At 46.8% G+C, this 13,960-nt stretch overlaps 1 protein-coding gene across 5 annotated transcripts in view; it reads left to right on the top strand.

Moving 5' to 3' along the window:
• Positions 1–13,960, top strand: part of MPP2 (membrane palmitoylated protein 2) — a 36,028-nt gene that overhangs the window by 16,664 nt on the left and 5,404 nt on the right. For 4 of the 5 annotated variants that reach the window (XM_027873039.1, XM_027873037.1, XM_027873038.1 and 1 more), the window contains 9 exons: positions 2,526–2,678; positions 3,317–3,466; positions 4,614–4,841; positions 6,568–6,699; positions 7,001–7,106; positions 7,195–7,263; positions 7,578–7,739; positions 11,401–11,603; positions 12,595–12,723. In XM_027873039.1, the coding sequence (XP_027728840.1) occupies positions 2,526–2,678; positions 3,317–3,466; positions 4,614–4,841; positions 6,568–6,699; positions 7,001–7,106; positions 7,195–7,263; positions 7,578–7,739; positions 11,401–11,603; positions 12,595–12,723 (1,332 nt within the window). The remainder of the gene's footprint in view (positions 1–2,525; positions 2,679–3,316; positions 3,467–4,613; positions 4,842–6,567; positions 6,700–7,000; positions 7,107–7,194; positions 7,264–7,577; positions 7,740–11,400; positions 11,604–12,594; positions 12,724–13,960) is intronic. The other variant, XM_027873040.1, reaches the window with a different exon arrangement.

The raw sequence follows: 13,960 nt of genomic DNA, 5'->3' as shown, positions 1-13,960 counted from the left end.
TTTCTTTCTTTCTTTCTTTCTTTCTTTCTTTCTTTCTTTCTTTCTCGAGGCAAGTGGGGTTAGATGACTTGTTCAACATACACAGATAGTGTCTGAGGGCAGATTTGAACTCAGGTCCTTCTGACTCCAGGGCCAGTGCTCTATCCACTGTGCCACCTAGTTGCCCCTTCTATAATTTTCGTTCAATTGATACTTACAGAACCCTACGATGTAAAATATATCTCCATTTTATAGATGGGGAAACGGAGGCCCAGACAAGTTAAGTGACTCGACCAGAGTCATACAGCTAGTAAGTGTCTGAGGTGAGATTGAAAGTCAGGTCTCCCTCGATCTGAGGCCAGGTCTCTATCCCCTCTTTCATCCATCTATTCTGGGTAACTCTTAGACTACAAGGTACAGAGAAGGTGTCCATCTATATTGGGAGAGGGAATCACCTGGGGTTCTGTATATCAATAAAATCACAGGTCCACTCCCTATCCATCCTATCAGAGGATGATATAATTAATCCTTCCTACAGGTTTAGAGCACTTGGAAAGATATCACCCTAGGATGTAGACAGTGAATACCCACAGTAATAGAGATCTCCATTTACAGATATAAAAACTGAGGTCAGAGGGGGTGAATTAATCCACTTTGGTCATATGCTTATGCTAATTCTGGTCTAAGTCAGGACCAGAATCCAGACTTTCTGAATCTTTCTTGATGCTTAAAAAAAAAATCATGCTATGCTTTCTCACAGATCAGAGCTGCCAGAGTATCAGGGAGCAAAAATAAACTTAAAAAAAAGGAAAGGAAGAAAAAAACCCCATTTAGTAAAGTTTCCAGACTTGCATTCTAGGCAGTCTTCCAGTCATACTGCTCTGTACTGTAAAGAATTCTGACAGATGCTTTGTTACAGAAGAATTTTAGTCATACTTCCTAGCTATGTGACCCTAGGTAAGTCACTCAACCATGTTTGCATTAGTTTCCTCATCTGTAAAATAAGCTGGAGAAGGAAATGGTAAATCACTAGCTATGTGACCCTGGGAAAGTCACTTAACCCTATTTGCCTCTGTTTCCTCATCTGTAAAATAAGCTGGAGAAGGAAATGGCAAACCATTTCCTCCAGTATCTTTGCCAAGAAAATCCCAAATGAAGTCACAGAGAGTTAGACACAACTGAAAAATAACAGTTGAGGAAACAAAGCAGTCAAGTTAAGTGACTTGCCCAGGGTCACACAGCTAGTAAGTACCTGAGGTCAGACTGGAATTCTAGTCTTCCCAATTCCAGGCCCAGTGCTCTAGCCACTGTACCACATAGCTGCCTCTAGGTTAGATGAAATAGTAGTGTTGGGGGGCAGCTAGGTGGCACAGTGGATAGAGCACTGGCCCTGGAGTCTGGAGGACCTGAGTTCAAATCTGCCCTCAGACGCATAACATGCACTAGCTGTGTGACCCTGGGCAAGTCACTTAACCCCATTGCCTAGCTAAAAAAAAAAAAAAAAAGAAAGAAAGAGAAATAATAGTGTTGGGTCAAATAATGGAGTCCTACAATGATCGGTGGGAGATTGACCTCCTCCTAATGCCTGCTTCTTCCGGGGTGGAAATGTTATTGGATTTTCCCCAGTCTCCTAGCTTGTTCTCCTAGGTGTTTATTTGAGAGGTAGTGTGATGTAATGGATAGTGGCAGCTGGGAATCTGATGCTTTTTATCCAGGTGAGCATACGCAAGCCACTTATACTCCCTGAGCCTCCATCTCCTCATCTGTAAAACAGAGATAAAAATATCTGTAGTACCTCTTTCAAAGGGTTGTTGTGACCCTCATCTTTGCTCACAGATGTGCATAGAGCACTTTACAGATCACAGAACCCTTTATAAATGTCAGCTGTGATCTCTACTATACAATGAAACAGATTAGACAAGGGACAATCAGAATAATCTAGCATTTGATAAATCCAAAAATGCAACGTACTAAGGAAAAAGTCCCTAACTGATTAAAAAAATTGCTGGGAAAATGGAAAGCAGTCTGGCAGAAATCAGGCTTAGACCACCATATTATACAATTTTCTGCAATCAATTCAAAATAATCAGTTGAGATACCCGGAATGGGGAAGGGACAGGGGCATGGTTTATAAAATTTTAAGACTTCTACATGGATGTCCAAAGCTTCATGAGAATAACCCAAAGACACAGAACTACTTTGGAATTGAATGGACCACTAGATTCTCCTTGTCTTGATTTGGGTGTCAGCTAAGAAAAGAAATTGCTAGTCAGAGTGAGGGGAAAAGGATGAGTGTGCATATGTGAGTTTGTGTAGGTGATTGAATGTGGGTATATGAACGTCTAAGTGTGTGCGTGGGGGTAGGTGGGCTCTGCCAACCAGACTGTTAATTGGTACTAGGTGACTTGGGGGGCGGTGTTCCAACTGCCAAGCGAGAGGTGCCAAGGAGGGGATCCCTGTAAGGGTCTTTAATGTCACGAGGGGCCTGTGGTGGGGTGGGGGTAGAAGATAACCCAGGCTCTTCCTCTCCTCCTCCCTCCCACCAGGCCCACGAACGCTTGGAAGAGACCAAACTGGAGGCTGTTAGGGACAATAACCTGGAGCTGGTTCAGGAGATCCTTCGGGACCTGGCCGAGCTGGCTGAGCAGAGCAGCACGGCCGCTGAACTGGCCTGTATTCTCCAGGAGCCACACTTCCAGGTGGGGGGTCCTCGGCCAGGACAGGAGCGTGGGGAATATCTGACGGGTGGGCAAAGGGGCTTTCTAGAAGAGTTTTAGGAAAAACCTCAAAGCTTCTCCATACCTTGAACCCCTCACACCGATGAAAGCCCGGGTTACCATCTTTTTAGGGGCAGATCACTTTCTGTGCCAAAGAATTTCAGCCAAGCGCTTCTAGGTGTGCTTGGCATAGCAGCTGGTGGAATGTTGCGCTGGGGGCGGGGAATGGAGCCCTGGCTGAAGGGTTGGGCTGAGAAGGTGGTTGGATCTGGTTGAATGAAAGGAGTCTCTAGGTAGGAAGGACAGGGACCTGGGAAGGGAAGTTTGATAGGCTTTGGGGTTTGGGTAGAGATTTGTTAATAGGATCAGCTCAGATGGAGGTGATCAGGTCAGGATCCTGGCAGGTATCCCCCGGGGGATCTGGCAGGATTCTAAAGAAAAGGAATTGGATGGAGGAGAGAAGGTTGGATAAGGAGAGTATGACTCAAATGAGGGAGACCTGGGAGAGAGGTATTGATTGGGAGGATGGGCAGGGAGAGGGCAGCTGGGGACTGATGGGAAGCCCTCTGGGGCAGGGGAAAGCTGAGCACTGCTGTTTTTTGACTGCTCTGTTTCCCTAGTCCCTCTTGGAGACGCATGACTCCGTGGCATCAAAAAGCTATGAGACGCCACCTCCCAGCCCTGGCCTGGACCCCATGTTCAACAACCAGCCTGTCCCTCCAGATGCTGTACGAATGGTGGGCATCCGAAAGACCGCAGGAGAGCACCTGGTGAGGGCGCTGGGGTAGGAGGTAAAAGAAAGAGGGTGAAGGGCCATCGAGGAGAGCCGTGGGTACTGGGGAGGGCATACCCACACCATGCCCAGGGTGAGATTGCAGAGCAGACCAAAGGAGGGATTGTGAAGGGCTTTGGGAAAGTTGGAGAGGTAGAGCCAGTTGGGGAGAGGGACCTGGGAACCCATGTATGCTCCAGAGCCCTTGGCCAGCAAGTAAGGAGAGGCAGGAAGAAACCAGTGTGATATAATGGAAAGAGGACCAGACCTGGGTCCCAATCCTACCTCTGACGATGCCCAGTTGTGGGGTTATGAACAAGGCACTTGACCTTTCCAAGCCTCAGTTACACCATCTGTAAAATGGGGACAATAACATCTGTGTACTTGTTGTAAAGATGAATTACTCAACAAATATTGGTTAAGCACCCACTATGTGCCAGGCACTGGGGATACACTCAACATAGATGAAAGTAAAACACTCCCTTCCCTCAAAGAGTTTGTATTCTTTAATGGGAGAGAAAAAGGATGCATATAAGGAGATATAAAATAATTATATGCAAGGGTAACTTTGGGGGTGGAGGAAGCGCCAGCAGCTGTGGGGATCCCAAGGGCCTCATTTAGGAGGGGGCCCAATCTGAGCTGAGCCTTAAGGAGCAAAAGAGATAGTTTAAAATGCTTACAAACCTTGAAGGACTTTATAGACTCCATTATTTATTGTTATTATTACTATTAATAATAATAATAATTTTCCCCTTCTCCCAGTTAGTGCTGCCTTATTAATTGCTTCATCTAGGCTGATCAGTAGGAGGAAGGAATAAGGGAAGGGGGGATGGTGATGTTCTTAACCTTGGCTTCTAGACCAGGGGAATGGTGAGAGGGGAGGAAGAGGAGGAGGAGGAAGAAGAGGAAGATGAGGAAGAGGGGGAGGTGTTTGAAGAAGCCCTGCTGGGGAGCTGAGGGCCTGGGCCTTAGGGTTGAGCCAGGGTGGGGAGCACACCATACCCAGTCTCCTGAGAGTTGAGCAGGAGGTGGGGTCAGGGAAGGAGTGACAGTTCTAGAGAGAAGGCCAGGGTATTTAGACAGCAGGGTACACAGACTTAAACCTGCCCCTTGACCCACCCTCCTCCTCTTCCTGCTTTGCCCAGGGTGTGACATTCCGAGTGGAGGGTGGAGAGCTGGTGATTGCCCGCATCCTGCACGGGGGCATGGTGGCCCAGCAGGGCCTGCTGCACGTGGGTGATGTCATCAAGGAGGTGAATGGGCAGCCTGTGGGCAGTGACCCCCGGGGGCTGCAGGAGTTACTCAGAAGTGCCAGTGGTAGCGTCATCCTCAAGATCCTGCCCAGTTACCAGGAGCCTCACCTGCCTCGACAGGTGGGCATTGGGTTGGCGCCTGTGCCCATCCCCCTTTCTCCCTCCCTGGACCCTGGTATCTTTACCTCTACATCTGATTGCCCCCCACATGGTTGGCTGTTCTGAAGGGCGCTTCATGTGGACCCTTTTCCCTTCCCCAATATGTGTGTGTTTTGGAGGTGAGGTATGATCTGTGTATGCAAGCCTATGTGAATGTTCTGGCTGCAGGGGTTTGTATGGTGTATACCCATATCTGCTCATGGCAGGAGACTAGGATTTCTGCACAGATCCTATCCATGTAACATGTATATATTCATACTTGCACAGATATGTAGGTGGCATGGGTATGCATGCATATGCAGAGGCAAATGTGATGTAGAGGAAAGAATGCTGGATTTGGAGTCAGGAGAGGACTGGGTTCAAAACCCTCCTCTGACCCAGAGCTTCCTGGTCAGGTGACCACAGCCAGTCATCCTCTCTAAGTCTCAGTTTCCTCATATGTACAATGGAGGTAATACAAATAGTACCAACTTCTTAGGGCTATTGTTGGGCATCAAATGAGGTCATGAATGTAAAGCACTTTGCAAACCTGAAACTGACACAAGAATGTCAGTTATCTTCTACAAAATTGTATATGTGTGTGCATTCTTATACATATGTGTGCATCTTTGTACATATGTGCATTCTTATACATGCATGCACACCCACGTACACAACACATTTCTTGTACAGGCATGTGCATCCTTGTACATATATGTGTGCCCTTGTATGTGTGTGCATCCTTGTATGTATGTGAACACCTATATACACACTTTGCATACTTGTTTGGTAATTTCAGTACTGTCCAACTCTTCAGAACCTCTTTTGGAGTTTTCTTGGCAAATTTACTAGAGTGGTTTTCCATTTCCTTCTCCAACTCATTTTACAGATGAGCAAACTGAGGCAAACAGGTTTAAGTGACTTGCACAGGATCACACAGTTAATAAGTGTCTGAGGCCAGATTTGAACTCAGGAAGAGGAGTCTTCCTGAATCTAAGGCCCAGCACTCCATCCACTGTGCCACCTACTTGCCCCTTGTATATTTGCAGATACATGTATGTCCTTGTACATATGCATGTGTGTTTTTGTGTGTGGCATATATACATATAAGCCTGAGTGGAATGTTTCTCCTTCTGGCATTAAGCATAAGCAGCCAGGGCCTTCCTTTTCCATCAGATAGAAACTCTCCAGGCCTGGCTGTCTCCCAGCAGCCAGTGGGGTTAGTATTTAGAAAGTGCTTTATTACAACCCAAGCCCAGTGAGCAGGAGAGGGCAGAGAATGAGGGACCCGTCTTGGTGTGGGCATCAACCTCTCCTTCTCCCACTAGAGTATCTAGAAGGAGATGAGAAGGAATAACCCTGCCCATAAGTGGGAGGGACAAAGACAGAACTAATCCACCGCCCTTTGTTCTGGGCAGTGAAAGGAGCCTGGCAGTGGATGGCAGAGACAGTGACGTCCCCCCTTAAAGGGGCAAGGGCTGGTGTGTATGAGTGTGCCTGTCTGTGTGTACTCTCATTCCCCCCCCACCTTCTCTCTAGGACTTTAGAGGCTAGGGAGTGGCACCTTACTCAGGTCCTGGGTACCCTTGAGATAGGGGGAGAGGCACCTATCCTTTCCCTTCCATCCCACTCCTGAGTGCCCCTGTTGACACTATGCCTACCATGATCCTTGATTCATGTGTCCTTCTCTCCCCTCCCTACCCCCCAGGTGTTTGTCAAATGTCACTTTGACTATGAGCCAGCCCGGGACAGCCTGATCCCCTGCAAGGAGGCTGGTTTACGCTTTTGTGCTGGGGACCTGCTCCAGATTGTTAACCAGGATGATGCTAACTGGTGGCAAGTGAGTGCCCTCAGGGCACTGCCCACATCAGTGCTTGTTGCCCCATGGAAGCCAGGCCCTCTGCCCCAGGGATGCTTCAAATCCCCCCTCCCCCCATCAGCCCTCTGCTGGTCCACCTTAATCCAGTTGAGCAAGTGGGGTGGTACAGCTGGCAGGAAAGGAGGAAGCACAAACATCCCCACTAAGGCTGGTCTCTTCCTGAGGGAGGGTATCAGAAGCCGGTGAGACGGGAGGGACAGTGAAGGGGAGCAGGGGAGATACCAAAGTTCTTAAGCCTGGTGGGCATGGGTGGGTGTTTCAGGCATGCCACGTAGAGGGGGGCAGTGCTGGGCTTATCCCTAGCCAGCTGCTGGAAGAGAAACGGAAGGCCTTTGTCAAGAGGGACTTGGAGATGACACCAGCCTCAGGTAAGCACTTTTTGGGTAAGTCTTGCCAGCTTTGGGGTGTGACGAGAGCACTTCCAAGTTTACCTGTCTCTACTCTCCTCATTGTCAGGTGCCCTATGTGGCAGCATTTCAGGCAAGAAGAAGAAGAGAATGATGTATCTCACTACCAAGAATGCAGGTAGGTGCCCTCATGCCTGGGCACTGCCCATCTTTTCCTGTACCTTAGCCCCAGCGTTCTCTCCCTTGGTGCTGCATGGAAACTGTATTCCTTAGTGTTAGACCGTGTTTATCTTGCCCCTGGCCACTAACCTCAGGTCTCCCTCCTAGGCACTTCCTACCCCCAGACACATGACCGCTGGACCCCTAGACACCACCCATGGGCATTGCATCCATCTCCTTGAATATTCCTCCATGACCCTGCCCACTTCTCCCTTTTGCCCTGCTGTACCCATGCTGGCCTGATGGGTGGTACACTTGCCTCTATGCCCACAGAGTTCGATCGGCATGAACTTCTGATCTATGAGGAAGTGGCCCGGATGCCCCCCTTCCGCCGGAAAACCCTGGTGCTGATTGGGGCACAGGGTGTGGGGCGACGTAGCCTGAAGAACAAGCTTATTATGTGGGACCAAGACCGCTATGGCACCACTGTGCCCTGTGAGTTGACCCTGCGGTGGGCACTATACCCCAAGAAAGGCCACCAGGCTGAGAACTAGGCTCAGTATTAGTCCCAGGGGCATTGGTTTATCTTTGTTTCTTCTTAGCACCCAGATCAGTATCTTGTCTATAGAAGGTGTGGGAAGTGGCAGTGTGGAATAGTAGGTAGAAAGCTGGACCTGACATCAGGAACACAGGTTCAAATCTCACCTTAGACACTAGCCGTATGACCCTGGGCAAGTCACTTAGCCTTTTTGGGGCCTCGGTTTCTTCATCTGTAAAATGAAGGGGTTGGTCTTGATTGTCTAAAGTTCTTTCTAACTCTAATTCTCTGATCTTATGAAATGTTGGTTGAATTATAGTGGACATTGTGTTGGACAGGGGCAGCTAGGTGGTGCTGTGGATGGAGTGCTGGGCCTCAGAGTTAGGAATTCTCATCTTCTTGAGTTCAAATCTGGCCTCAGACACTTAGTAGCTGTGTGACCCTGGGCAAGTCACTTAACCCTGTTTGCATCAGTTTCCTCATATGTAAAATGAGCTGGAGAAGGAAATGGCAAACCGCTCCAGTATCTTTGCCAAGAAAACCCCAAATGGGGTCACAAAGAGTCAGATACAACTGAAAAACGACTGAACAACAACAAACTGTGTTTGAGGGATCTAAGTCGATCTAACCTAACCAGCATTTAGGGCCAGCCTCGATATACCTGCCTCCAGGGCCCTCAATAACCCTACTTAGAGAATAGAGCCCTGGAGGGAAAGTAAATGTGGGGGAACAAAGGAGAGGAGAGAGAGGCAGCTGGAGCCGCTGAGAGGGTGCGGGGAGACGTCAGTGTGGATTTATGGTCACATTGATTAATGGATGGAAAGTGAGGTAGTCCATTAGTGGCAGCAAGTTGGTGCGGTAGATAGAGCTGGGCCTGGAGTCAGGAAAAACCAAGTTAAAATCTGCCCTCAGACATTTATTAGCTGTGTGATCCCTGGCAAATTGCTTAACCTCTATCTGCTTCAGTTTTCCCACCTAGCTGAGAGGATAAAATCAGATAGTATTGGTAAAGTGGTTAAAAAACCTGAAATCACTATGTAAAGATATAATGTATATATTTATATATATAATATATATTTCATATAGAATACAATATATAATGTAATGAGTTTTTAATTTATGATTTTATTATTTGTTTATATATTTATAATGATATATAATATACATTTTCTGAGTTGTTTTTCAGTCGTGTCCAAATCTTTGTGACCCCCGCTTAGGGTTGTCTTGGCAAAGATACTGGAGTGGTTTTCCATTTCCTTCTCCAGATCATTTCACAGATGAGGAAACTGAAGCAATTAGGGTTAAGTGACTTGCCTAGGGTCACACAACGAGTAAGTGTCTGAGGCCAGATTTGAACTCAGGAAGATGAGTCTTCCTGACTCCAGGCCTGGCATTCTGTGCACTATGGCGCCACCTAGCGGCACATAATAATTATATACAATACAAACAAGATATTTATATATGATGTATCACATATATCGTGCATCTACACATAATATGTAATATATGTATATGTATATGTATATATATATATATGTATATGTATATACATATATATATATACACATATGGAATTTATATATAAGTAGTAATAATAATATCTCATCATCATACTAGGAAGACCTGAAGTCAGATACGTCTGGGACTGAATGCTACTTTGCTACATGTTATCTGTGTGACCAAGGGCCAGTCACTTCCCCTCCCTGGGCCTCAGTTTACTCATCTGTAAAATGACAGAGTTGGGGTTCATGATCTACAAAGCCCATTCTAGCTCTAAATGCTATGGATTTAGAAGAGGCTATGAAATGTTAAATCCTTTTTAACTGCTGTTCTGCCTGATTGGTGAGTGAGCACCCTCTGCTGGTGAACAAGGGGCACTGCACCATCAGGTTGGGGACTGCTGCCCACCATTGATCTAGAACTCAGGGATGGGGAACCTGTGACCTGGAGGCTTCTCCACCCCGATCTAGGAGGTATACTGAGATGGAACCTTCTTAGTCCTTCCCCTCCCCTCAATAATAATAATAGCAAGTATTCACATAGCACTTTAAGGTTTGCAAAGTGCTTTACAAACATCTCACTTTGTCCTCACAACAACCCTGGGAGGTAGATACTATTATTATCACCATTTTACAAATAGGGAAACCAAGGCAGACAGTGGTTAAGTGACTTGCCAAGGTCACATAGCTAGGAAGTGTCTGAGGCTAGATTTGAACTCATCTTCCTCACTCCAGGCCCCGTGGATAAAGCACCAGGCTGCCTCAAGGAACCAGTGGTCTAGCTTAGGAGACAAGACGGTCTCCAGTCAGAATGGACCTCAGAGGTCACCTAACCCTGACCTTTACCCTTTAGGAAGTTCTCTTTCCTGGTATTGACCCAAACCTATCTCCTTATAACTTCTACCCTTGGGCCCTTCTGAGGGCAAGCAGACTCAGTCTGTTTGCTCTTCCATGTGCTGTCTTCAGGTATTTAAAAATAGCTCTCATGTCTTCCCTAAGTCTCCCCTTGTCCAAATTAAACACCTGTGCTTCCTAATCAGCAGCCTTCTCAACATCCACATTGCTCTCCTCAGAAGACAGCGTCCCTCCGAAAATGAGCTGAATATAATATTCTGAATGGGGTCTGGCCAGGATGGAGGAGCTAGGACCTTCCTCATTTGAGACATTAGACTTTTGTTAATGCAAATGAAGGTCATGTTAGGGACAAGGTCTGGACCTGTGATTTTATTGATTGGGCTAGCTAGTTGTGTGACCCTAGGAAAGTTATTTAACCTCTCTGTGCTTCAGGTTGCTCATCTGTAATATGAATGGGTTGGATTTGATCGCCTCTAACCTTCCTTCTAGCTCTAATTCTATGATATTATGAAGTGCTGATTGAATTGGACACTGTTTCTAAGAGATTAAGTTCAATCCAATCTTTTTTTCTTTCTTTCTTTTTTTTTTTCCCTTGGGGCAATCAGGTTAAGTGACTTGCGCAGAGTCACACAGCTAGTAAGTGTCTGAGGTTGCATTTGAACTCAGATCCTCCTGACTCCGGGGTTGATGCTCTATCCGCTGCGCCACCTAGCTGCCCCAGTTCAATCCAATCTAACCAGCATTTAGGGGCAGCCTAGGTATTCCTTAGGGGCAGCTAGGTGGCAAAGTGGATAGAGCACCCAGCCTGGAGTCAGGAAAACCTGAATTCAAATCCGGCTTCAGACACTTCCTAAGTTGTGTGACCTTGGGCAGGTCACTTAACTCTGTTTGCCTGAGTTTCCTCATGGCAAACCACTCCAGTATCTTTGCCAAGAAAACCTCAGATGGGGCCATGAAGAGTCAGAAACGACTGAACAACAACAATGTATTACTTCCTCTGGGGTCCTGAGCATCCCTAGTTAGAGAGTGGGGACCATAGAGAGATTATACTACCAGTGCAGGTTGGGCCTTCCCCATTTTGCAGATGGGGAAACTAAGGCTGAGAGCAGTTAAGTGACTTGTTTAGGGTCACACAGCTAGTAAGTGTCTGAGCTAGGATTTGAACTCAGGTCTTCCCAATCCCAATCTCAGCATCCCATGTACTATGCCATCTAGCTGCTTCAGTGTATGTTCATGTGTGTTTCTCACTCTCCCTGCCTGCCAGACACATCTCGTCGGCCTAAGGACACTGAGCGGGAAGGCCAGGGCTATAGCTTTGTGACGCGAGCAGAGATGGAGGCTGACATCCGTGCTGGCCGCTACCTGGAGCATGGGGAATATGAAGGGAACCTATATGGCACGCGAATCGATTCCATTCGAAATGTGCTCAGTGCTGGCAAGGTGTGCGTGTTGGATGTCAATCCGCAGGTAAGCTACCACCTGCCCTCCACTCCAGGCTGGCTGCCTCCCTGACTGCAGGCCACATCCCAATCCCCAAAGGGGCCCTTCCTAATCCCAGGCAGTAGCACAATCCTCAAGGACCCTCTCTGACACTATATAACACTGTATTATCCACCATAGAGCCTTTTCTCAACCATAGGTAACACCTGATCCCCTGGAACTTTCTTTAACTCTACATAATACTGCCATCCCTGGGGACCCTGGGTTTGAATTCCAGCCTGACTACTTTCCTACCTCTGTGACCTTAGATAAATCACTTAGTACCTCTGAGCCTCGGTTTCCTAATCTGTAAAATGAGAAAATTGGACTAGGTACTTCTAAGATCTTTTTTGTCCTTAACCTACAATTCTATGTATGTTTGTGCTCAATGTATGATCTATGACCCACCTTATCCCTTCTATTACTAATCCTAGGTCATCCTCCCCCATTCCCTTAAACCCTTCCCATGACTCTTCCTCTCTTACCTTCTTTTCCTAAAGGATACTCAGAGATACCTACATCTCCCTTTCCTAGGAGCAAACTCTACTCTGACTTCACGTGCTTTTTTTTTGAGGCAATTGGGGTTAAGTGATTTGCCCAGGGTCACATAGCCAGTAAGTGTCTGAGGCTGGATTTAAACCTAGGTCCTCCTGACTCCAGGGCTGGTGCTCTGTCCACTGTGCCACCTTACTGCACCTGACTTCATATGCTTCTAATGCTTTCCTGACCATAAGCAAGACCCTATGCTTCAGGAACCTTCTGTAACCTTATAGAACACCCTCTGCCCATCCCTGGAAACCCTCATTTGAAACCCTTGTCTACTCTCTCTTTACCAAAGCAGCTGAAGATCATTCATATTTCATCTGAACCCTGGAGTGTGAAGGTGCTATAGAGATCCCCCTGGGGTGAGAGATATGATATTGGGGAGGGAAATAAAGATTAAGGAGATAATTCTGAATACAACCCCCTATCTCCTCAGGCAGTGAAGGTGCTAAGAACTGCTGAGTTTGTCCCATATGTGGTTTTCATTGAGGCCCCTGACTTTGAGACCCTGCGTGCCATGAACCGGGCTGCCCTGGAGAGTGGGGTGGCTACCAAGCAACTCACGGTGAGGGGGACCTACAAGGGAAGTGGAAAGATGAGTACAGGGTGGGGAAGAAACAAGTGCAAGGTTGGGATAGATGGGCTGGCCCAATGGGAGAAGAGCAGGAAGTGCTCAGGGTATAATGGGAAATAGGGATACAGTGACTAGTGGGGAGCCTGGGCAGCAGATCAGGGGTGCCCAAGGAAGTCTGGACAGATATTCATCTTTTCAATCATTCATCAAATATTCATTAAACAGAAGCCCCATGGTTGGCCTAGTGGGGGCATAATAAATAGGTGAATTAAACTCAATTCCTGCCTTCCAGGATATTATATGAGATATATACATAAACTAATGTAATACAAGACAGTGTGATAAGAGATATAGGAACAAAATACTGTAAGAATTCAGAACAGGGAGAGATCCCTTCTTGGTCTAGGAAATCAGCAAAGTCTTCATGGTGGAGGTGGCATTTGAATGAGTCATTGAAGGGTAGTCAGGCTTTTGACAGATGGAGATAGAAGGAGAAGATACTAGTCAGAGGTAGGTTGGGGTTGGATCAGACTTGAGTGTGAGGCTGAGGAGTTTAAACTTTATTAGAGAGGCATGGGCAGTTGCTGAAAATTGTCACGTAGGGGAGTAACAGGATAAAATGGAGCCTTAGAAAGATTGCTTTGGCATCTGGGTGGAGAATGGATTGGAGCCCAATTAGAAGGCAATTAGAGAGGTCAAGGTGACGTGTGATGAAGGTCTGAACTAGACTAATGACTTTGGAAGTGTGGTGGAGGAGACATATTTGATACTGAGGAGATAAAATTATAAGACTTGGTGATGGATTTAACGTGAAGAACAAAAGCGAAGAGGCCAAAGGCTACTCACATGTTCGTAGCCTGAATAACTTGGAGGATGGTGGTACCGTTGCCAACATTAGAGAAATCAGGAAGAGGAATGGATTAAGTGGGGTAGGTGATGGATTCAGTTTTGTATATGTGAAATTTGAAGTGTTAGTTGGATAATTGGGTGGAACTGACAAATGACAATGGAGGGGAATAGAAAGGAAGAAAGGGAAGGAGGAAGGAAGGAGGGAGGGAAGAAAGAAAGGAAGGAAAGAAAGGAAGAAAAAGAGGGAGGGAGGAAGGAAAGGAGGAAGAGAGGGAAGAAAGGAAGGAAAAGGAGGAGGGAGGGAAGAAAGGATGGGAGGGAGTGAAGGAAGAAAGGAAGGAAAGGAAGGAGAGAGGGAAGAAAGGAAGAAAAAGAGGGA

Source organism: Vombatus ursinus, unplaced genomic scaffold, assembly GCF_900497805.2.
Source record: "Vombatus ursinus unplaced genomic scaffold, bare-nosed wombat genome assembly UNPS02014801.1, whole genome shotgun sequence".
Classification (NCBI taxonomy): domain Eukaryota; kingdom Metazoa; phylum Chordata; class Mammalia; order Diprotodontia; family Vombatidae; genus Vombatus; species Vombatus ursinus.
The sequence above is the reverse complement of the archived record's forward strand: the minus strand, read 5'-3'. Positions and strand labels throughout refer to the sequence as shown.